At 41.8% G+C, this 25350-nt stretch overlaps 1 protein-coding gene across 2 annotated transcripts in view; it reads left to right on the forward strand.

Moving 5' to 3' along the window:
- WDFY1 (WD repeat and FYVE domain containing 1) overlaps positions 1-25350 on the forward strand; it is a 28361-nt gene continuing 3011 nt past the window's right edge. Inside the window, exons 1-11 of one of the 2 annotated variants that reach the window (XM_082055249.1) lie at positions 1-77; positions 10468-10535; positions 10878-10951; positions 12152-12206; positions 13553-13703; positions 15487-15599; positions 18233-18359; positions 19922-20027; positions 22339-22440; positions 23394-23524; positions 24636-24744. In XM_082055249.1, coding sequence (XP_081911375.1) covers positions 16-77; positions 10468-10535; positions 10878-10951; positions 12152-12206; positions 13553-13703; positions 15487-15599; positions 18233-18359; positions 19922-20027; positions 22339-22440; positions 23394-23524; positions 24636-24744 — 1098 coding nt within the window. In that variant the 5' untranslated portion in view covers positions 1-15. Of the gene's footprint in view, positions 78-2432; positions 2649-10467; positions 10536-10877; positions 10952-12151; positions 12207-13552; positions 13704-15486; positions 15600-18232; positions 18360-19921; positions 20028-22338; positions 22441-23393; positions 23525-24635; positions 24745-25350 lie in introns of those variants that run through there. The other variant, XM_082055248.1, reaches the window with a different exon arrangement.

Below are 25350 nucleotides of genomic sequence, written 5' to 3' on the forward strand. Positions count from 1 at the left end.
GGCAAAGGAGGCAAAATGTGCTCTGCTGCGTACCTCTGGAGAGGCAGAAGCAGGAGGAGGAGCAAAGGCCAGCACAGGTAAGGAGTAGTACAAATATGACCTGCTTAGGGAATGGCTGTTTGTTTGTTTTTGATAAGAGAACAGCTTTTGCTGGATTTCTGCTGTGGGAGAAGAGCTGACGTGATCCAGCCTAAGAAACAGGGTTACATAGTACCTTTCCAAGTGCTGTGAACACAAATGGGCATCTTGCTGCTTCAGTGCAAGGTGCCACATGGCTGTGGCCATTACTTATCTGTAACAATATGCCTTAAAACTAGAGTGACCACCATGGCATGCTATGGCATGAGTTATTTGTGGGAGCACAGGAGGGAGGGGAGAAATGACAGTGCTGTATTTTTTGCCTGTATGGGAGGCAATAAGAGGCAAGACAGAGAAAAGGAGGAGGAGGGGGAGGAGGAAGGGCTTACCAAGGAAGATCCAGTAGCTTGTGATTCTGGTGGTGGAAAACACAAGGTATTTTCATAACCCCTGTTCCTGTAAAGGAGCTCAGAAGGAGATGGAAGAGCTGGTAGGAGGATGTACTTCTGAGCCAAATGCTTTTCCACCACAATCCCAAGTCAAGGTCAGCAGGATGATGAGTACCAGATGATGAGGCCAGAGGAAATGTCTTGCATGATAAGAAAGGAAGGTTAAAAAAAAAGCTCATAACCACTAGTCATCAAATAAAGTCTTCAGATAATTGTTCCTGTGAACTCTCCCTGTGAAGCCCATATGAAGGCTTGCACCACCCTGGAATAAGCGAACATGGTCGGTCTCTTGTTACAGGGACTGTTATCTTGCCACTTCGTCTTATAGCTGAGCCTCTTCAGAACCATGGGAGATGTGAGGTAGTGCAGGGCTGGATTGACTTGCTGCTTGGTTTGATTGTGGTGGTGCAAATAGGGTGATGGGAAAAACAGGTTTAGAAAGGATAAGAAACTAAGAGAAAAAGTAAGTTATAAGTTTAGGTAACTGGACCAAAAGAGGCATGCTGCAGAAAGAAAAGCAGATGACACATGCATGAGCTGAATGAGTGGGGAGCAGGCAGGATTTAGGAGGTAAGAAGGGTGGAAGAAAGGTTGACTCTGGAAATGCAGAGGAAAGATTAGGAAACAAGCAAAAGCTGAAGGCAAATCAAAGTGTATTTACCACAAGTATTTTAAAAACTTCAAGCTGGACACATTTTTCCTGAGTCTGTTTCCTTTGCTGTCTAGTGAACAGCTGGGAAACCCAGTGCAGCAGATAAAATTTCCCTCCTGGGGCAGGTTGGGACCCATAATTGCTGTTTGCTGCCCTCCTCCAAGAGCCTGGGGAAGCCTTGTTCCGCCTGCCTGGCTGCAGGTGTGTGACACGGTCTGTGATGGTTTATGAACAGCTGCAGTCCGCACCGCTGTGCTCCAGGTAGTTTGTCCTTACCTCATCTTGCAGCTCATATCTTTGGGCACAGTTCTGTCTGGGATGACCTGAGCAGAAATAGCTTCATGTAGTTCACAGGATTTTTAGGTAAGCTCAGTGTGTATGTTGGTGATATCCAGACACATATTTACATGTTTGCTTGACCTGGTATCAGAAACTACAGCTTGCTCACAGAGAAGGGTCCTGACCAGCTCCAGTAACCTCTCTGCCAGCCCCTGGCTAGTCCTGACAAGCAGGAGCTCTGGTTTAAGTTTGAATTCAAAGGTGGGAGCACAGCAGCTAACCAAAAAAATAGCAGTGAGGGGAGGAATTCTGCTGTCAATTAACCAACTATGTGGAAAATATTCCCATGCAGTGGACACAAAGACAATAACCAGCAAAATCCAGCTGCTTAAGAACTTAAAGGATAAAGGCTTACAGCTGCTTCTAGTTTAGAAGACATAAAGAAACTAACTAATATATTTCCTGTGACTACACATCCTTCCTCAGTCCATATCCCCCCATTAATTACTCCACAGGGAATACCCTTTTCTTTGCTGTCTTATCGTGGCCCCAGGCCAGCCAGGCATGGGCAGTGCACAGTGGGCTCCTCGGGGCTGTAGGGTGATGGCAATAACTGTATTTTACAGCAGCACTTTTCCTGAGCAGAGCTCTGTGCTGTGTGTACAGGACAGCATAGCCAGCCCCACAGCCCAAGCCACAGAAACATGTGCTTGAACCCAAGGCCACCTTGTCTTCCTTGGGGAGCCACATCCCTCCTGGAGATGACACTTCCCCACACCGGGCTGGCTGCCAGAGACCCCACCGACAGCCCCGGAAAAATTTTCGATTTCCCGCTCTTCTACGAAATACGACCTAACAGCCCTTCTATTCTAGAGAATACGCCTGGCGCCGGCCCGCATACGTCAGAGATGACGTCAGCGTGCGGCTGGGAGTGCGCCGCTACACAGGGCACCTCGGCCCGGCGGGGCGGCGCCGCTACACGCAGCGTTACGGCGGCCGCCGGGCTTTCCCCGCGCCGTCAGCTGACGGGCGCCGAGCCGGTCCCGCGGCAACATGGCGGCCGAGATCCACTCGCGGCCGCAGAGCAGCCGGCCCGTCCTCCTCAGCAAGGTCGAGGGGCACCAGGACGTGGTGAGCGCCGCGCTCCTCATCCCCAAGGAGGACGGGGTCATCACGGCCAGCGAGGACAGGTGAGCGAAGGCCACCGGCCGCGGCCCGGCCCGCCGAGGCGCCTCACGGGGCGGTGAGGCCCCTCAGGACCCGCTCCCCGGCGGGGCTCAGCGAGGGGCCGGCGGGAGCAGGAGCGGGCGGGCAGGCCCGGGCGGCCCTTGGGCGGGGGGAGGGTCCGCTCCCTCCACTCGGCGGTCTGCTCTCCTGGCGAGGGAGATGAGCCCCCGGTCCGGAGCCCCCGGAGCGCAGCGGCGCGGTCCGGCCGGTCCCCGCGGAAGGTGGCGGGAGCGGGCTGGGCCGGGGAGCGGAGCGCTGGGGTGGGGCGGGGGGGAAATAAGGGTTTAGGCTGTGAGATTGCCCGAGGCGCGGAGCCGTGGCTCTGCCTGCGGCCGTGAGGAAACAACTGAAGATGAAGTTCGCTGGAGGAAAATAACGCGAACCGGGGGCTGTCTCGGCGACAGCGGCTCGGCCCGGCCGGCTGCGGGGAGCGGACAGCGGCCCTCCATCGGAAAGCGCTGCTGTGCTGTGTGTGCCTGCAGGCCCTGCGAACGAGGTGGAAACGTGCTGCTCGTTTGTGTGCGTACAAGGGCTCTGCAGCGGTGGTGGCAGAACCGAAAAAGTGAGAACGCGTTTTCCTCTGCCTGCAGCTGTGCTGGCTAAATCGCTTGTAGGCACCTTACAGCTTCCCCTGTGTGTCCGGAGAGGTGGAGCTCCCCGAGCTGCTGCAGCCAAAACAAGCCCGTTCTGATGGCTCAAACCTGCTTCATTCTGGCTGAAACAGTTAAAGGGGTGAGGATCTGAAGTGGTGATGGGCTGCTGAGGACAATGGCTTCTGCTTGGAAGGGAAAATGTCTTCAGAGCCTCATCCTGATCCTTGGCACTGGCTCACATAGCATGTGAAACATCTGTCACAGAAGTTGATGTCATTAAGCAGTTATTCAGAGCAAATTAAAGTGGAAATGAGGAAGCAGGTAGCACATAGGTCTATTGACTAGGAGAGAGGTGAGGGGTCTGCAGTGTGTTGGTGAGAGCTGGAAGTTCCCCCATGCCATGTGGAAAGTGACTTTTAAATGTGAAGAGGAGTAGGAGATGCTTCTTAAGAGGTCCTGTCCAGAAACGGCAGCAATGTTTGAAAAGATCATGTTAAAGCATGAAAGTGCATTATTTGAGGGGTAGCTTGTTGGAAGGATAATTTTACTCTTGTAATATAAAACTTTTAAAACTTAATCTGGATTAATTTTTGCATGAATTCTAGTTTGAAAAGCCTGACCTTATGACACATAGTAGGGTATGAGTGCTGGAAGTCAGAAGAGCCATAGTGTTAGCTGAACCAGTAAACTTTTTTTTTTGCATTTATTATTAGGTCAAAAGGAGCAAACAAACCAGCTAGCAAAAGCACATGCTAACTTTATAAGCTTACTGTTAGCCAAGGCATTCAGGATTTGTAGGGGAGAGGGAACAAATCAAGTGCGAAGGGTGTAAACTTATCCTGATTTAAGTGAAGGTTACCAGATATTGTTAGGTTTTAATCAGCTGGCATTAAAGCAACAGAATTTGTACAGGATGTGTCATGGAGCTCTTATGCAGATCAGGTAGAAACACTGCCAAATTTTTCAGACTTCTCAGTGACCTGGCAACGTAAATCTGATCTTAAAAATGGGAAGCTATAGCCGCACTTATTGAAGCTGATTATAGAGCACCTCTGAGAAATCAGAAAGTGCTAGTCTATCTTCAGTGCCTGTGGAGAGGTTCTAAGTGATAAGAATGTATTTTTCATTGGTATGCTAAGAATTGTTTTCAAGTGCCAGTTGAACTCTTTAGAAAACAGGCAGTAGAAGTAGTGGAATTTGTAGTAGTAGTTCTTTAAAGTGGCTAATTGGATTCTGCCCTCCCACACACTTTTTTTTTTCTTTTCCTGAAGATTAGTACACTTAATTATTAGATGAGCTTTCAATTATCAGGGCTGGAGGAAAAGCTCATCACTACATTCTAAAAGCCTGAAGTACACACACTATAAGTTTGGGGTAACTGAAGCCAAAGATTCCTTATGTTGTTTAAAGGTTATTCGAAAATATGTTTCTGAAGCACTTGGATTCAGGCTCCTATTCCTCAAAAATATTTTTTTCAGCCATCAGATTGAGGGCCTGTTGTAATGGGCCATCAAAGTAGTGCTCTTAAGCACATTAAAATTAGTGTTGGGCTTATACTGTCAGCTTCTAGCATGTGAAGATATCTTTGTCATCTTTCTCAAGCTTCCAGAATGCTGGAGGTTGGGGTGCTGGAAGCATTCAGCACAGCATTAACAGGATCAGAGGACAAATGGCATGTGTGCTTCTCAAACTGTACAATTAGATATTGACATATTAAATGCTTTCATGCTCTTAGACTGTAGGACATCATACTGTGCAATGTGTGCCCTGAAAGGTGACTGTTTAAGGGAAATCGAGTTTTGTGACTCCAAAGAACAGTGGCTGCCTCTTCAGAACTTGATTTTACAGCTTAGTAGGACTTCTTATAGCTTAAAATGAAATTTCATGCCTGGTAAAGAGGTAGATGGCTCCCTTCACTGAAGTAATGTCTGTGTAAAAGCAGCAGGATTTAAATCTTGACCCTTCAAAGCAGTAGTACCTATGGCTTCTTGTTGAACCACAGCAGTATTTGTACCTAGCTGGCTGCAAGGGGTGACACTTGGATGTGTTAGGTGTGTTTTCTAGCTTTGATTGAAAGATGGTCTTTGTTGGTCTCTTCCCTTACTGTGGAAGTGACTTTCTATAGTACATGTTGGATGACAAGTTGTGAATGGGTCTGAGCAGCTTCCTTTTTACTCCACTCTTACATGCAGTTCTTCTGGTGCCTTAGTACTGTGCAGGCTGAAGTGGAATGCACCCACCTTTCGGGTGCCAGTGTGGGCTGAATCTTAACATGTTTGTGTTTGGTTTATTTTGATGTGCTTCTTGAAGGAGAGAAGAGGAAATAGCAGTTTTCAAGGGTTAAACCTGAGCAGAATTTCGTGGGACAGGCTTGCAGAGGCTTCCCTGTAGCAGGCAATACCAACCTTTACATGTAAAGTTCTGACACTGAAGGTCAGCAATCTGACCTGTGTTGATAGACTGTGTTGATAAGGGCCAAGGATGCAGATGCATCTTTATCTGGGCAAGTTTTGATGTCAGATACAGACCTGTGCAAGGGGAGCAGAGGTGTTACCCACCTTTGATGTGTGTACATTTCTAAGAGAAGCTTTGGGCCCCTGGCAGTTTAATTAGATCTTTAAACTTTCAGAAACAGTTGCACTGTATTATCTCTAATCTGGGATGATTCCTACATCAGATCAAAGCCTACTCACTCACATATCTGTCACCTAGAGTTTAACATGTTACCAAACTTCTTGCTCTCCTGTTTGTTCACTAAAAATGGGGTGTAGGTGTTAATACTGCATAACTGATCATGCTGCCAGCAGCAAGCAAAGTGCAGAGTTCAAGAAGCAAAAGAGCTGCTGTGTGCCTTTTGAGTGGTGTACCAAAAGAGTAGAGCCAAAGTTTTTTTGATTAGATCTTAATACAGCTGAGGCTGCAAAGTATTTTGTAATAACCCAAGGAATGTGTGTACAAATTGAGTGAGGAAAACATTGGTGCACAAACATTCTCCAGGAATGTTGTGGATTATCCTCTAGTTAGAGGAGTTGTAGTTCTTTCTATTTTAAATGATATTTCCTAGAATGAGAAGTAATGGTTCCAGGTTTTTTTGAGGGTACAAAAGATGCCATAGTAGATCTGTGAATACCAATACAAGTCTTTGAAGCCAAAAAGGGAAGCAAGAATATCTGCTGGAGTTAAATAGGAAAATTTCCCAGTCTAATTTTTTGTCAGGATACTTGCCATCTGTGACACTTTCTCAGAATTGAACCTAGAAAGGATGATTAACTCTGTGTCCCTACGGGCATCTTGCCTGACCATGACTCCCAGACAATGTCTGGAATTGTTGCAGTGTGTCCCTCAGCCTGGGCAGGCAGCTCGGGTACCAGCTGTGAGTTGGATCTGCCTGCTCCAGGCTGGCTCCTGTTTTCTGGCAGCTGAGATAGTCCAGTGTGGGCTGCGCAGGTCTGTGATACCGTCACATCTCTGGACTTGGCCTTACTGTCCTTGTTCTCAAGCGGACAGATAACTAAGGCAAGATGAGTGTTTCCCAGCTGAAGCTGGGGATGCTGAGGGATTGTAAAGCTAGTGTACAAAACCCTAGATGCAAAATGGTGGTATTATACTTATCACAGGCTGACAAGGTCTCTAAAGTCACTAGCACATCTGAATGCTGGTGTTCTGTGACCATGAGCAGCTGCTGTTGCATTGAAACTGCTGCTTAAATTGCAGTATTATTTTTTTCAGTTATGGAACTTAGATATTGGTCAAAACTAATGTTTTAGTGGCAGAAATTTGGTAAAAGCATCAGCTGCAAGCTGTGTTCTTGAGCTTGCGTTGCAGTGTGCTTAAACCAGATTCCTAATTCCATGTTTTGGGAACATGGTCAATAGCAGTATAAATACCTCCGGTTTATTTTGACTACCAGAAGAATGCAGTCTGTTCTTGCTACAAAAGCAATTGTTAGTGGTTGATTTCAGATGGGAAAGTAATTGTGAGTGGTTTGAAGGTGTTAGGAAGATGCAGTGCTTGAACCAGGGCTAGTGTAGCTGTGCAGTACTTGAAGTAGTGCTTGTGTTGTAACAATTTTGGGTTTGCCTGCTAATCTTCTATCACTTCTTTCTCTCTGACATACGTGCAGTTGGCTCTTAGGGGGCATCTTATGTGTCAGGAGCACAAATACTGTTGGAACGCTGAAGGATTTTCTCTCCTCTCAAACCCCAGGGTTTTTTTTCCAGCACTGTTGGGTGCTAACCCAGTCTGTAAAAGAAACAGCAATTGAGGATAAGGAAAACCTCAGAAATAGGTAGGGCTACAGTCAGTATTGCTTAAAGATGGCTTTTGTGTGTTTCTTTATATTATGTAAAGAAACCCAACCAAACAAAAAAGCCCTTTGATTTACTCTGTAAATGTACGTGCTCTCCAGCTGAAAGCAACTTCTGGTTCAATAATCAACGTTAGGGAAGTTCAGAGGTCTTTTTTAGTCTTGTTTTACTTCCCCCTGACACTTTCAGATATCTGAGTCTACTGTAATTTGAAAAGTATGTATCTGTGTCTATCTGCATCTATAGCTTCTTAATGACTTTCGACATTTTTACATCCTTTCCTGATACTGCTGTCGAACAAACCTGTCTTTCTTGGCCCTTATTAGGCAATACTTAAAGAAAGGCGAGTGGCAGCCGGCTATTCTCGGGACCTGAGCACAGGCCTCTTCATTAAGACCAAGTTTTGAGAAGAGCGCTAAAGACTCCAGGGCTGATGTGGTTGTTCTCATAACGAAACAGTTTCATAGACTATGGAAGCGGCATCACTGGACGATGTTCCTATTCCTTTAAGCTAGAACTGATAATTTCACAAATTGATTTGTCCTAACAAAAGGAGTTGCACCACAACAGCAGGTGGGTAGGAGAGAGAATCAAGGAGAAGCGGAATTTTGGTACAGGTTATTTGAAGAGATTGTTTCACAGTAGTCTGCAAATTTTGCTCAATCAGAACTTTGTATAAAGCTGTCTTACACCTTATCTTTGCAAGCATGAGGCTAGCAAAGTCTTAATCTTAAACCAAAATAAGAAGCTTTTGGAAGTTAATTTTACTATCTCTTTCAGGTATTTGCTTAGACTTTCCACTTTAGTGGGGGACTGTATTGTTGATGATCAGTGCACAAATTGTATTTCCAGGATGCTGTTTGCTTAGAAAAAGCAAATCCTTGCTTCTTTTATATTAATTCCTGGTTTAGTGTAATCAACCATAACACTGAGAGGAAACAAAGTCTACTTTGGGAAAACCAGCAATGCATGGCCACAATCACTATGATAACTCATAGTCTTTTTATATAAAAAAAATTACATGTTTTTGGCTAGAAGTGGAAGTTGAATTAATAAGTGTGGAAGCTACTATCTGAGATGTTCAGAGTGGTTTGAGTATGATGTTGCTGCTTTAAAGAGCAGATTTAAAAACCATTAAAATGCACAGGTGCTAGCTCACACTACCACTGGCATTTGTGTGGTAAGAATGACTTGGAAGCATTGTTTCTTTTGCTTTCTCATGTTACTAAGAAATAGCAACTGCTCTTCTGAAGCCTTTACTTTCTGATCATGAGGCAGGGTGTGGGTTATTGTAAAGGGGAAGTGACAGCTTTTAAGATACAGTCTTGATGTTTAATGGACCGTAGTAATGTGCATTTGCCACTGAACTGGTGGAAAATTGACTTGATTCAAAGCTGAAAATTGTTGTTTTGAGTCAGTGTGTACTCAGCTGTATTGATTTAAAGGTTTAGAAAAGGAAAGTAGTACATTAAGGGTGGGTATTGTCTGCTTTATTTTTAAGTGGTCTTTTAAAGAAAAGCCCTTAAATGGATTACAAAATGAGAATACTACCAGAAAAATTCTAGTTCTGATGCAATGTATCAGTCTTCTCCTGTGCTCTTTTTGTTCAATTCTTAGTAGCAATCCTATATCATGTTTAGCAAACCTATCCCTTAGTTTTTTTCTAAAAAAATTAAAATACCAGGTCTTTTTTTAGCTAAAAGTAAATAGAACAACTCATCTTAATGAAGTCTCTTGACAGTGTTTCCTGGTAAACATATTTACAGATTGTTTAGCTTTCTATTTAGGAATAAGGAAGTTGGATTTAAACAGTAACAAGGAGGCAAACAATTATTTGGAGAGGAAATTTCAAGAAGGCTTAAAATAACCTTAACGGTGTTGTCTACATGTGTGCTCTTAACTTCTTGACGTAGATTCCCGTGAAATATGCCTATTGTGGAAATATTTTTAAATGACAATAACTTTCCACTTCCTTGCTGTTTCTCTTATATCCCTTCTGCCAGTCGTGAGAGTGGTATAATGCTAAATGTTTTTCCTTTCCCCCCTGATTCTGGAAGGTTACAAACTAAAATCAATTTTATAAAGAGCCTTAATATGCTATCCAAGTCATCTTGTCAACTACTTTCAATTCCCACTTGACTGGCTAATCAGTCCTCTTTATATTTAGACCAGAGGAGCAGTGGCAGTAACATTGCTTGTCCTTTGTGTTTCTACATGAGGGAGCAGAGGCATGGCTTAGGGGAAATATTACTGAACTGGATATGATGTCCACTATGGATCCATACATCAATATTTGGGGATGGAGATGTCAGTAATGTGCTGATCTGGAGAATGAGGTGCTTCTGCTACTAATATTCAGTACGTGGTTTGCTGAAGGTTGAGTTGCACAGAGAAGCTGTAAAAGTTCAGACTTCCATAATGGGATGATTTGTGATTCTTTTTATATATATATATTTTTATTTTTTTTTAATGTATCAAACACTTAACTTCCTATAAAACAAGCTGTGGCTTGCTCTGCCAAAGCTGGAATGTTCCTGCAACTTGAATTTGACTTAAATCAGCTGGAGCCAAGGAGAAGGATTTAAAGGGGTCCAATATGTACCAATATCTGAGGTCAGCTGAAATAGTAGTTCCATTTCATACTTACTGAAACTCCATCTATAAAGAGTTTTGTAGAATCCAAGGGTGGCTATTCTTAGTACTGTTATTCTTGTTATGTTAGTGTACTATTATTTCCATTATGTTTTTCCTCTAATTATTATGTTTGAGTAGCAGAAACGCTAAGAGGCTTAGAGCTGCTATACAAGTAATGAACTGATTCAGATGCAAGGGATGATGCACTTACTTAAAACTGTCTTCTTCCTGCTCTTCCCATGATGCAGAACAATACGAGTATGGCTGAAGAGAGACAGTGGACAATATTGGCCCAGCATCTATCACACCATGTCATGTAAGTACAGTGCTGGAGATGGTAAGTGATGGCCAAGCATAGCCAGGATTTTGTACCAGTGCTGTGTGTGGGAATCCCTCTCTCCCATTTCCCCATGTGCTGGATTCACTTGATCTTGAATTCAGGAACTTTTCAGCAACTCTAGCTCAGACTTTAATTTGAAACTAGCTGCCTGTTGAGTGAGATCTAAGGCAGTATTCTGTCAGAACCAGATCCTTCACTAGGTAAATCACTGTGTGGATCTGCAGTGGAAGGTGTCTCAAATGCTGGCAAATAACTCATTATGTGTATCCTAATACCTCTGTTTCAATAACTGTAATGTACTTGCCTTTTTTTTGACAGCACCATGTTCAGCCATGGCTTATCATCATGACAGCAGACGAATATTTGTAGGCCAGGATAACGGGGCTATCATGGTATGTTGCTGTGACTTTTCTTCCGAATGCAAATTAGAATTGGTTAGATTGTCTGTGAGCACCAGGCGTTGCTTGCAGCTGACAATTTGTTTTCTTTCCCTCTTTGGAATGCAGCTACTACTAAATGGCTAAACTTCTTGGCAGTTCACCTGAGATGTACATGGGAGGGCTGCAAACAAACAAGGGTTCTTCTGGCTAGATGTGAGCCAGCTAGCCTCAAGAAGTCATTGAGCCATTAGTGTAGCAGTGGGCCCAAACAATTATACTTCATCAAGGAATTATTTTGAGGAGTACATTCAGCTGGGCAGAGCGCCATGATAGGGTGCTAACAGGGGTTGTGAACTGCGGCTAGCTTGCATCTGGCCAGGGACATGGATCTGCCTGTGTCGCTATGCACCTGTCTCTGGATTTTCTTGCTGCAAATCTTTTTATGATGTAGAAATTTCAACACTAGCTCTAAAATTCCAAGAGGCAGAATTGGTTTTGTTTCCTTCTGAGAAGTCTTCCTTCTGTCTTTCTGTACTTGTGCTGTAATGCTCTCCCTCTCCTGGAGAGCAGATACATATGGCAGAACAGAACGTGGGTCTGTATTCTTTCCCGCTCTTCTTGGCAAAAGAGGGAGTCTTGTGACTCTCAGATGCTTTAATGGTTTCCTTTCTCTATGAAAATAAGGTCAAAATAACTGTTCTGTAAAGAACCAGCGTACTGCATGAGCATCATGAAGTGATTTTACTGATAACTACTGTGAATGGCCTACTCAGAACTGCACAGAATATTGATTCTAGTGATAACTACTTTAATTTGTAAGCTGAGACACTTAAAATTTCAGTAAGCCTAATGGATCAAATAGAGAACACTTACTTAAAGCTGTCCGTTATGAAGTCCCAGATAGTTAAATCCTAAATACTGCAAGATACAATTTTGTTTGCTCTTGCTGGGGACAAATGAGATCTTATCTCTTCCTATAATCTTCCTTCAGCAAATTTGGTTCTGAAAGGATGCTCCCTGTTGAAAATGTAGTTCACTAATAACCTTAATTTGTAGTTGGTGTGTCAGTGTGTTATACCCCAGCCTGAGAAACTGCTAGTTTTTAGTGACATATATTGCTGCTATGCAAATTTTGGCTTGTGAGGTTACTGCTCTTTTTTGGGTATTAGTATTGCTGTGGTATCTTTTCTAATGATTCCACTTTGCTTTTAGGAGTTTCATATTTCAGAGGACTTTAATAAGATGAACTTTGTGAAGACCTATCCAGGTAAACTGTTAACCAATGTCTGCGCTAACATTTATGTGAAGGGGAAGCATCTGAAATATTTGCAAAACTAGATACTGTCACAGATCACTCAAGTCCAAATATGCTTTAAATCTGACTGACTTTCTAGCTGTAATTTAGTTGGGGATAACAGCCATAAGATAAATGTTCTGTTATTGAGTAATCCTCAGTCATCTGGCTCTGGGTTGCAGTCATTATCACTAAGTTCAGTACGTCATTAGCCTGCCAGTGTAATGAGTCAGATCTAGTGAGTTCAGATTTTGCTCTTCCAGTAATTATACTACATTAACATTGGGGTAAGAGCTTTCTAAAGGTGCACTGGGGTATTTGCAATTTCCATCCGTACTTTCTGTAATCACTGAGCTTGGTTACTTCTAGCTGAAGACAGTCCTTGCCATCTTAGGAGGGCAACAGGGATGAAAAAGACCTTATTTTTTTGGTACATAGGGAATAGAGGTTGTTCTCATGTTTATGGAAATGCAAATTTCAGCATTTTCCTTCACATCTTCAAAGGAAATACAAAACTCGATTGCTGGTTAAAATTGGAATATTAACGTGAAAGACCCGAAGGAGATTCTTAAAGACTGCAGATTATGTAGTGAGACAAAGTGCAGCTTGTGGTATGACTCCCTGCCTGACACTGATAGCAGCAATGTTCTTGCTTCGGAGAAAAAGACCTTGTCCTTAAAGCAACAAAACCTCCCTTTATCCTAAGAAAGATGACTTGACAAGTCTGTCAAGGGAATTACTTGCATCTTGGGAGTCAGGGAGGTTTCTTTCTAATGTTCATGTAATTTCATGCTTAATGGCAGTGTTCTAAACAAAGCTGGGTGCGATTTGGTTGCTGTCACAGGTAGCAGTTTGAATGCTTTGGACTAGATACACTTTCAGGTGCTTGAAAGCATGAATCTGGGCATAGCTCCCCTGTGATCAGGAAAAGAGGCACTTAAAGCAAGCAATTAAGATTTTTAGATGTGTTACGTTCTCCCCAGAAGTCCTGGCCTAACTAGAGGAAGCTGAGGGTTTGCTTGCTTTTTAACCGGAGCATCCTGGGTATCTGGGCTGAACACAGCTTCTCTCTGTGGGAGAAAGGCTTAAATTAACTGGCTGGCATGCTTGGTTCACTTAAGCCATTCAGAAGGCAAATACCACACAGAACAATGCTAACCTTTTAATTCAGCCTAGAGGCAAGTATAATAATGATGGTAAAAACATCTCCATGGGACATTGCTTAGATATCATGTTCAACTTGTGTCTCGCTGAATTAGGACATAAGAATGCATTGCTTTGATTTTTAGGAGAAAGTAAGAATCTTTTCCTTCCCACAGCTCATCAGAATCGAGTGTCTGCTATTACTTTCTGCCTGACATCAGAGTGGGTTATCAGCACCGGCCACGACAAGTGTATCAGCTGGATGTGCACCAGGAGTGGGACTATGCTGGGGAGACATTACTTCACCTCCTGGGCTTCATGTCTACAGTATCCTTTGAAAACTGAGTGCTACCCTGAAACTGGAAGAATACTTGGTTCTTTTAGCTCAATTTATTCCCTCCTTTTCCTGGAAAAAGCTAGAGCAAGATCGCTTTCAAGTCTGAAAACCCTTATTCTGATTAGATGTTTAATACCTTTATTTCTGTTAGCTGTTGTTAGATGGTAGAAGGGGATGTTGTGACCTTGACTTACAGACATCACAGTGTCTACTGGTTCCTAGTTTTGAGATGTTTGTCTGTAGCATCTTGTGGAAGTGACTAGTAACTGTATCTACAGCCTGACCTGCATGCTTCCTAGGCAAATCACTTTGTTCAACACATGCCAGTGTGCATTTTAATTCTTCTAGAGCACGAAGTGTTAGCAAAACCCTTTGGACTGCTTTAATTTTTCTGTCATTGCTCATATGAATATTTTCTATCTTCAGGCTACAAGGTATATTGAAACTTTGTTCATTGCTGGTAGCAATTTGTTTCTGTGCAGCTGCTTTCCTGCAAATTAGTTTTAACAGCAGCATTTGTAGCTTAAGAACTCCAGTTGTCTATTCAGCTGTAAGTACTTCAGGGCATTCTTTATCCTACATAAAAGACTTACAAACTCAGTAGTCTAAAATGTAGTTCATATATCAAAAATTTGAAGATGAGTTAAATACTTTAAATTCTAAAAACATTTTTTAGCACTTGTTAATGGTGGCAGTTTAGATGTGGCCTGACAGTAAGTGGAAGTACTGGTATGAGAATTAGTGGCAGTAATGTGGAAGTGGCATGATTCGAAAGCTGAAAGAGGTCAACTACATCACTTGGAAAAAAAAAAAAAAATAAAGACTTCTAGAATTGCTATATACCTGTGTAGTGCTAAGAAACTAAGAGGAATGCCAACTGCTTGGTTGCCAGCAGCATGGCTATTCTTTGAGGTCTTCCACCTGTACAGACCCTGCCTTACTGACTGAAGAGCCGACAGGTTTGTATTGTACTGTTGCTCTTTTTGCTGTCCTTGTTTTAGAGTTCAGGGACTTTGTGTCCTGTGAAAGATTTCACATACAGCTCGCCTCAGCTGAATGCAGCACAGAACTGGGTAAATACTGGATTCTGTGTGTGTGTGTGTGTGTGTGTGTGTGTGTGTGTGTGTGTGTGTGTATTAGGAGGCTAGCTCACAATTCAGTCTGCCGCTTCTAAGCCTCACTATTTGAATTCAGTGGGTTCTATAGCTAATGCTATTGCAAATAATTGAACAGTTTATTAAGAAAATGGAGAAAAAAAATATGACCTTTTCTATTAAGTTAAAATTAAGTTTCTTTGTTAGAAAACTAGGAGTTCATAGGAGCAGATAGTAGGTAAGACTGAATGCCACCCAGTGTCCAGTGAGGTGCTCCTGATAGTAGCTCTGTACTGCAACAAGTAGCCTGAGGAGTTCTGGCATCTCTTGTAGAAGATCATGAGTGTGTTCTGTAAATGTCTGCTAGAAACGCTCTAGCTACACTTAGCTTACCTTAAACTACAGCATGAATTATCTCATGGCTTCTCCAGTGGTTTTCTAAAACATTTCTCACTTATTTTCCATATTGTCTTACCTGCACATGTAGGCAAAGGCGAAGAGAAGAGAGGAGTGAAAAGGGTTTACTGTTATGGTCTCCAACTCCTTTAGAAGTAGTTATGTAAATATTTATCTGACATATTAAGATGTTCTTTTCCAATTTGTTCAGACTCTGTAGCTGACAGCTAGGCTATCTGTTTCAGTCCTGTAAAATACTCTTAAGACCTTGACTGGTATTCAGATATGATTATGAAACTCAGCATGCATTTGTTGGTGATTATTCTGGGCAGATCACTCTCCTGAAGCTTGAGCAGAATACGTGCTCAGTTATCACAACACTCAAAGGGCATGAAGGTAAAATAACTCTTTCCTCTTAATTCTACTTGACCTACTTAAAGTACCTCTTTGTAAATCGCGATATGTTCAGTTGGATATCTACCTCTTAAGGATAGATATTGGATAAAAAACTGGTGCAGAGTAGTAGTTATCAAACTGTTCAAAGCTGTACATACAAGGGTCTCTTAAAGAACAGACATGTTCTTGGTGAGGGGAAATCTTAGCCTTATAAATACTGACAGGTATTTGTATTATAGGTGAAAAATAAAGGTAAACAAATGCATTCAGTTAAACACACGTTATCCACTAGATGGCCACCTTTAAAAGCTTTAGTGTCCTTAACATTGAAAAGAAGGGATGAGAATTTATTACTTTTTCTTTTTTTTTTTTTGGTGGCCTTGTAGTACTATAATAATACCTAAAGCAGCTTTAGCAACTCCCAATCTAGGTTCTAAAAAGCCACTTAATTCTTCCCAATACAGACTTTGTTCTGATGAGTCTTCATGAGGCTCTAGTTCAGTTTCCTATGTTTAGCTGAAACTAAGCTATATGCAAGAAATTTAGAGAGCCTTTTAGAATCAAAACTGTCTAGTCAAAGACAAATTTCTCATCCTGTGTGGTATAGCTGAAGTACTTAGATGAAGAACCAAATAGTCTGTAACATGATATGGAGCTACTGTCTGCTGTAATGAGTAAGGCAAGAATGCAAATCACCCAAGAATATGTAATTTAATAATGTGCTGAGAAAAAGAGACAAGACTTAGTGCCTCTTCCATGTGGTACTGGCAACTTTCAAATCAGCTGAATAGTTTGGGTAGGGATGAATTACTGGCTCATAAGTCTCTGATCTGCTGGAAAAGGCTGCCTTGTTTAGTACTACAGAGTAGACTTTGTTGAAGCTGGGTAGACTCCTGATTTGCAGCTGACTGTAAAATGATAAAGCTGGCTTTGAATGAAGGAGGCAAGCTGAGATTTTCAAGTGATAAATGTCTCTTCTGCTTTCAAGCAGCATTTCAGATTGTTTCAGTTAAGAGCAAAATAATTCTTCTGGCCCTACAGACTCCTTTACCTCTGTTTGCTTTGGCACTAGTCTGTGCTAAAATGCAAGTCCTTGATAACTGCTTTCAGACTAACAATAGCATCTATGTCTCGACATGGCACTACTAATTGTGCATATATTGAGTTGCGCTGGGCTTCCAAGCACCAACTTCAGCAGTCCTGTCTGTTTAGCAGACAACTTTGGCTTATATATAAATTTCCTAAGAGGATTGTGGTACTGAAAACAAGAATTGATCTAGTATAGAGTTTGGTTAAATTTGAGGGGCAGAAACGGGTTTTTCTTCAATTGGTGTAATAGTAGCTCCTTCATTTTTTTTCCTTCTCTGACTTTTTTTTTTTAAACAAACAAAAAACCCCCACCACAACACAGATTATGTGTAACCTTTTTTCCTCCACAGTATTTGTGTAATATTCCCAAGGCCTGGTAACTCTAAACTTAAATGGCATTAAGCTCTTCTTTGAGTGCAGCTGTGTTTGCCAGACTTCAAAATCTGACTCCATCTTGTTTCCTTTCCAGCTCTTGCCTAACTGTGACTTCAGAAGCAAGCAGGGTTTGCTTTGCAGTGCAAAGGGTTTTAGAACTTGTCCTTCAACAGTCAGCTTCCAGAATTCTCCATATTTAACAGCCTACTCTGTGTAATGCTGAGATAATACTCAAACTGCCTTTTATGGTGAGGATGGTCACTGTTCTCTTGGAGACAACAATTCTCAAATGGGTCAGTCTGAAAATGGTATAGCTCTAAAGGAGGCAAGAAAAAAATCTCTTCCTCCAGAGAGCTGGAAAGGACTGATTTTGGCTGTAATTGCCATTCATCTTGCTTTCAGACTAACAGGGTTTTTGATTACCACTGAGCAATGGGAGGATGCTTTAAAGGGAAGGATATCTGTGAGGGAATAAAATATTCCTGCAACTTCAAAACTATAGGCAGCATGAGTGACAAAATTACTTCTTTAGTCTCCTGTCCACATTACCTGCATGTGGGTTTAGTATTAGATTGCTACTGTCAGATGACTCCTTTCTTTCTATGTCTCACTAGTGAGGTGCACAGCCAGGTCGGACCTTCTGAAATTTAATTTTGTAATTTAATACATAGTGGCCAGATTTGCTAACTACAGTAAAACTGTCAGGTTCTTATTCCAGCTATTTTGAGGTTGTAAATGGTTATGTAAGGGAATTGGTTTACCTGTGAATGCTGCATGCTGCCCTGCAACCACTCACCAAGCGCTTCATTGTAGATGCCAGTCTCTGCTTGGCAAGTTTTAGTACTTTTCATCTTCAAAGATCCCATTGCAGCCTGCCAGCTCTTAACAACTACCTAAATACAAGGGGCAGATAGCTTGTAATTTAAACTTTCTGGCTTATTCTTTGTATCTAATTTTCTTATTAGGGATATTTTGTTCTATTTTCAAATGTTCTTTGCCTCTCTAGCAGGACTGTATTTTGCTGTTGTATGCTGTCCTTTGCCTTAAGGCTTTCAATGTCTCTTATTGTAGTAAGGGAGTACCTCAGCTTTCACTTTAATAGCCCAGAAGAGCATCCTTGTGTTGGGGAGTGACTCCCTTAGATCTAATTGCATAATGTTCTTTCCTAGGAAGTATTACTTCCCTGTGGTGGGATCCTGTTCAACGACTGCTCTTCTCCGGTGCCTCTGATCACAGCATAATCATGTGGGATATTGGTGGAAGGAAGGGGCGAACTCTGCTGCTCCAGGGACATCAGTATGTAATGGTGTATTGTTTTTCCTACGTGTGAGCATGGCAAGATATGAATAGTGGAGAAAATAACTTTTGGCAGAACTCTGAAGGCTTTGAGGAGCAAGAAGGATAATCAGTACTAGGAAAGCGTTACTGATAAACCTTTTTTCTTTTTTTTTATCCATGGTTTAGAAGTAGCAAACATGAGCAGTGAGAATATAACATAAAGTAGGTTATGGAAAGAGGTGGATAAACATCCTAAATCATCTTGCTTGGACTTTATGTAAAAGTTGCATGCTTCTGTGTTGTAAATACTTCACAATGTTGCCTGTGAGGGTGGGGCTAGAAAATCAATGCGTAAGAATGTTCATGTGCCCATGTAGAATAAGCTTCAATATGTTCCTGTTCTCTGTCTCCTTCTGTCAGTGTGGTGATAAACTGGCTGAATTACAGGGATGGGTCTCTAGACTTCAGAAAAGCATGTCACATCTCTGCTGTTCTGTGGATTAGATAGGTGGTTGTCTGTATTTAATCAGTTCTTTATAGAAACACAACACTAGCTGCCATTTTTAAATCTAGGGCCTTAATTCAGTCTGACAGGCAGTTTGCCACTGAAGATATATTCTACTTAGAAAGGCAGTGGTAGCAGAGATCTTGTTTATGCTTAAAGATGTATTTGTATAGTGTATTTTCCTTTTGTCTAATTCCTTAGATGCCTCCATCCACTTTTGATCAAGACTGATACCCTTAGCCCTAGAACTCTTGTTAAATCTGGAGGATTTAGTTTTATGGCTGAAGAACTAATAATAGAGTACTGGTTACAAAAAAGTAACTGAAGTCAGTGAGTGGAGGACTTTGTACCGCTGTTACTGCTGCATCATGTGTCCTGCTGAAGGCTTATAACACTGTTAATTTCTCTTCAAACATCACACTTAGCATTAAACTTCATACTGAATGGGACAGTAAGTTCTTCTGAGAAGCAGAATGGCTTTTAAAATTGAACATAGATGTCGCAAAGCAGTCTAATACTATTGAGATCCTTTGTTTAGTTTCTTAGGACAGACTTATTTTGCCATGACTCTTTATTTAGGATTAATCTGTCTTATTAGTGAGTGCCTGCTTTGCTTTGCAGCTACAGACTTACTGTGATTTGTAGCGAGAATGGAAGCTCCATCTGCTTCCTAGCTGTATCTTGAAACAAATATTTATTTTTATTTTTTCAGTTGTCTCTGTTTGGATAACTGTCTCTCCTTGCCAACACAGAAGAGTATTTGCATGCCCACTCTGAGCCAGTTGACACTCAGCTCACTGTCAGTACTTACTGCCAGCAAATGTTAACATGGAACTGTATCTCTGGTATTCTGGTCAAGCCTGTAAGAATGCTAGGCAACACCCTGACAATAGGGCAGTGCTTAGGTGACAGCATCTGTTCACTCATCTTCATAGCTCTACTTAGAAGACTTAGCAAAGTGTTTGGAAGTCAGCTTTGGCTTCCTAGGTAGCTTTACAAGGATAAATTGGGCTTTGCTGGGAAACTAAGCTTTGTTTAAATACTTATGGGTAAATAGTGTCTATTTTGTTTGCAGTGACAAGGTGCAGGCTATCTGTTACATCCAGCTGACACGGCAGCTGGTATCTTGTTCAGCTGATGGGGGAATTGCTGTTTGGAACATGGATATCAGCCGAGAAGAGGTAAGATCATGTCCTAGGTCAAAGATTTCTTTTTCTTCACTTTTCAGGGGCTGATGTGGCTTTGCTTAGTCAGTTCTGCAGCCTGTTTTCTTCATATTGCCTGAAACTTTAAGGATGAATGATATTATTAAAACCCGCTCTGTTCTAGTGGCTCTCCATGCTGCATTGTACCAGGTGGATTCCCAGGGCAGGAGAAATGCAGGACAGGCTTGGGTCTGCTTAGAGTCTTATTGCAGTGAGACAACGTGTTCACTGGAATGGCTACAGCCCTTGCTGCTGGAACACTCTAAAGCAGACAAGCCTTTGCAGTATAGAAAGCAATGGACTGTGCTTCAGCAGTCTGGAAATAAGTTCTCAACTCATGTCAAAGCAGCTTAAGAAGTGAGATGCTGTTTTTGAGATGCAGTTCAGAATGTAGAGATTAAGTCCCCAGACAACTTTTTTTTTAAAGACCTTAGTGTACATGAACCGAGCCTGCTGTGCACATTCTTTCTGCATCAGCTCATATCCATCGTAAGAGCTGAAAAGATATATATTACTACTATCTTTATTTAAACCATAATTGAAGGAGTTAGTGTTGGTTGCACTATGAAGTAGAATATAAGGCTCAGCCTTCCTTGCCCTGTTGCTTGTCCCTAAATCAAGTATTGTGATTAAGAACTGTCTTCTGTCATGTTAAGCTGTCACTGTAGACACACTGAATGCTGTCTGTGATGCTCCTAACGTTTTCAGCATGATCTATCTTCAAACCTTTTGTGATATTATGAAGCTTTGTAGTTGCAAGGAATTTACTTATAACGCAATTGGTAAAGCAAGATGTGGCCGTTTTGCTTCTGGATCTGCTTGCAATAATTAAGGGATCTCCTGAGTAACAGACAGTTTTAGTACAATTAAAATAACGTGGTTAGAGCAGCCATGATGTCTCGGAACTCACTGGAAGAACATAATCCAGCGCAGTCCAAAACCAAAGAAAATAAATGTTCGAAGAATTATGAACATGCTGTCTCTGAAACATTAGCTAGTGAGTCATGTTATAGGGTACCTTCAAATATGCAATAGTGCATGTAAGACTAAAAGATGGACTTTTTTGATTAAAAGGAGTGGTAACTCCACTGACAGTCATGCTATTGATCTTGGGCATTTCCAACTGTATGTTGGTAGTAGTGTTGACAGGTTTTCACCTGTTATTTAATGCCTGAAGATGAAGAGAACAGGAAGATACCATGTTTTTCTGCTAGAGGGAACCGGAGAGTGGATTGCCTTCTCAAAAATGCCATTAGGTGAAAAATGCTATTGTAAGTAACTGAAAGAAGCAACTTGTGGTGGAGAGACCAATAATTTCCTCTACTCTCCTCCCCACCCCTCACGCTGGACTTCTTACTCCCCTTTACAATATTTTCCACTAGCATGAGGGAAGGAGGGGGATGCAATCAAGGTTGCAGGAACTGGACATCTGGTATTAAAAACTTTTCCTGGAGAGGTGGTGCAACTGACAATACTATTGCTTTATTTCTATCAACAATTGATGTAAGTGAATTGAGAAGGAAAGCTTCTTTGTTCCAGCCTTCCTTCTGTTGGGTTTCAGGGAGACTCCCACATCACATGTGTAAAGAATATAGAATATACATGTTCTAATTCAAGTCTGTGTACTAGAAATATAGTGCCTGTCTTTGTCCTTTGCAAGGATGCTCAGCTGAAATATCTGAGAGTGTTGAAATATGTGAAAGCTCTAACTATTTTCATTTGGCCTCGTCCCTTTCTGGCAGGAAAAATATGTGGGTGGGAGAAGGGATGCTTAGTGAAGATGTGGGCAGGATGGAAAATGCAGATGAGTTCTTAATTATTTCAAACTGCAATCCTAGGGAAGCACAAAAGATATTACTTCAGAGTTTACTTCTGGACTCTGCCTCTTAAAGGGAATGACTGCCTCGTAGCTTCTACAACTGGGATTACACTGGCCCTTAAAAATCACGTAGGCAGCCAGAGCAACAGTCTTGGAATGCCTGCAGCAAGTTTAATAATTTAAATGTTTGAATTAGTTTTCTTATTAAGGCAGTAACATAACATACTGCTGTGGGCTTAAAGAGTAGAGGTGCTATATAGGTAACAAATAAATGTAGCCTTGGGTTTGGAGTTTTTTTGTTCTAAATTTCCTCTTCACTATACTGTAGGCAATTGTTGTTTTAATGTCCAGAGCTGACACAGGGCATCTTTCCAAGTAAAACTTTGCTTTGGTTCTTCAAACAAACTTACTTGGCTGTTGCATGAGGAAAAATAATTCTGATTGCTTGCATCTCTTGTTTTTTTGTAGGCTCCTCAATGGCTAGAAAGTGATTCCTGTCAGAAGTGTGAACAACCTTTCTTCTGGAATATAAAGCAAATGTGGGACACAAAAACATTAGGGTTGAGACAGGTGAGATCATTTGTTTGAGTGTTTAGCTGTGCTTCAGCACTTAAGCAAAATGCAAATAGAAAACCACTAAAGCTGTTAGATCTTTTAAACTGCTGGTATTTTTGCTGCTTTGAAGTGAGGGTTCATTGGGAGGTCACAATTTCTAGGCAGTGCTAAGAAATTTCCAAATTCTATGGAAACAGTTATATCAAACAGGGCAAAGCAAGCTGTGCTGGGAGTGCTCTGTTGGATTTATCTGAATATTTGTATACACTAGAGCTAATCCTAAAGTGTTGTGTGAAGTGGCATATAATATGCCAAAACTGAGAAAATTGCAGTCTAACATGGTGTAATGATGACCCAGCTCTTACTGGGCTGGAATATGAAAGCTTTTCATATAGCTTTCTTTTTGGAGGGACTGGACAGGCACCAAGACACCCCTCTACAGGGGGTTTCAAAAAGATGGACCTAATTTGAAATCACTTTATCTCTGCGACCAGAAACTGTCCATGAATGAAACTCTTACAGTCCATACAGCAGGTGGTAGAAACACAGAACATTTTAAAAAGGTTACTAAAACTTGTTAACTCGTTAAACCATTTGTAAATTTTTATGTAACATGTTGGGTCCATCTTTTTGAAACAGCCTGTATTTCTGGCTTTCTTAGACTGTTATTTCCTTGGTTGCTTTTTGAAGCCTATTTTTCCCCTATTCTCCCAGAAGGACCTTGCAAAAGGAGAAGAGAATGCACAGGAAGAGTATGGAGGTAAACCCATGAATGGCCAAGATGACTGTTCAGAACTCCAGAGTCCTTGGTCTTTGCTTGAAGTAACAGAGGGTTTCCTAACAGGTTGCTTCCTAGCAGGCTACAAAACAGAAGTGTTCTTGTTTTTCGGTGAACGCTGGAGAAGGTAGTCAGTTGGCACAATATAGTGATGTGTTTTGTTTGTTTGTTTTCTTCTTCCTTCATGAAGCATCATTGCAGAAAATGTGGGCAAGCAGTGTGTGGCAAGTGCAGCACCAAACGGTCAAGTTACCCAATCATGGGATTTGAGTTCCAGGTCCGTGTCTGTGATTCCTGTTTTGAGTCAATCAAGGATGAAGAGTGAGTATTAAGGAGGAATAAATTGCAGTAATACTGCTGAGGTGCAGAAACACTTGTGCTTGCTCCACATCCACACACAATGCCACACAAACATGCCAAGCTGACTCTCTCCTAATAGGCCACCTTTGCCTTGGGCACTTGAAGCACTACAATGGCAGAGATCCCTCAGCTGGCTCTGCAGGCTGATTTGGATCGGATGTGGTATTACAACTTTTTTGTCCACTTTATTTTTTCTTTTCTATTAGCCCAGTTCTAGAGTTGAAACATTTGTCTCAAGATTTCTGTTCAGGTAAAAGGATGTTGATCGCACCTAAAATTACTAAACAGGTGCCTGACAATGCATCACAGCTACCAGGATGTGTATGCATTAGTTCATGTACACTTACTGAAAACCGTTTCTACAGGAATGTTCTTCACAGCCTTATGCAAGCAACTTCGATTAAACATAATTTACTGTCTCATTAAACACTTCTTAGCAAGGAAGGAACCCCGGTTTTATCTTATGAACAGCATTTTACTGTTCACTGTCTTGTCATCTCCTTGGACACATGGAACACTAAAGGACCAAAGTAATCAGATGCCAATTTTAGGGGTGTTTGGGACTTCTTATTGTGGTGTTGTTTGTTGGGTTTTGGTGTTCTGAAGGTTTTGGTTTGTGTTTGGTGGGGTTTTTTTGTTTGTTTGTATTTGGTTTTGGTTTGTTTTTTTTTGTTTGGCGGAGTTTTGTTTGTTTGCCTTTTTTGAAAAAGGAAGGTGCTGTACCATAGCTGACTCACTATAGCCAGCAGGAAAAAATGTAGCCGAGCTTGACTTTATGACCAAGAGTGGAATTATTTACTAATGCAGTGTCCCACTTCTGCTCTAGTATTACTAGAAGTCAGGCTGCAGAAGGCCAGGAAATGTCACATACACCTATATAACTACACAAGCAATGCCATAGCATGACTTGCTAATTTAATTCTGTCCCCTTTAATATGGCACTGCAGTTCTCAGGACTGATTTATTAGTACTTGAGCAAGTTAATTTTCTTGTAAGTTTATTTTGCACTGCTATAATGATGCTATCAAGCTTCATCTGATGGCTGGCTTTCATTTGAATTGTTCTCTTGTAGCCGTACTTCCTTGGCAACCTTTCATGAAGGAAAACACAACATTTCGCACATGTCCATGGACATCTCCAGAGGGCTAATGGTGACTTGTGGGAGCGACCGGATTGTGAAGGTATTAATGTACCTCTTTCCTGCATTTATTAGAGATATTTAATAGTGAACTAATGTTTGTATATACTTTTTTCTTTCTGACAACTGTTGCTACAAAGCTGACTGTGGGCAGCAAGAATTGTATATCTTGCAGACTGTTGTTCCTGCAGCTGAATGAGGAAATAGTCTGTGACTCCACCGTGTGGAGTCTGTAGCTGTCAGAACTGGTTACTCTTGGTGTCCTGTCCTCTGGACAAGCAAAGCAGGCATCAGTAGTAGGAGAAACTGGCAACGGCTTTAAGGACACAAACATGATGAAATGTGCAGGCTTCCTTTACTCTGAGCTCCCTGGCTTCTTGGGGCATGCCACTAAAAGCCAAGGTTATGTCAGTGACATGGAGAACAGGCTGCTGTAGAATCTTGCTGAGCTTAGGCTGTACATCCTCCATGCACGTCAAGACTGAGACTGTTCCAGTCTGTCCCTGGTTTTCTGTAAGCATATTTATAACAACTGCGTAGCACTTTTAAAAACAGACCTACAGAGAACTTCAGGAAGACTCTTGAGCCATAATTTGGCTTTTGGCTTGTAAGGCTGATATAACTCTCCATGATATTTTTCTCAAGTACA

This window comes from Streptopelia decaocto (genome assembly GCF_964273445.1).
Source record: "Streptopelia decaocto genome assembly, chromosome: 6".
NCBI classification, from domain to species: domain Eukaryota; kingdom Metazoa; phylum Chordata; class Aves; order Columbiformes; family Columbidae; genus Streptopelia; species Streptopelia decaocto.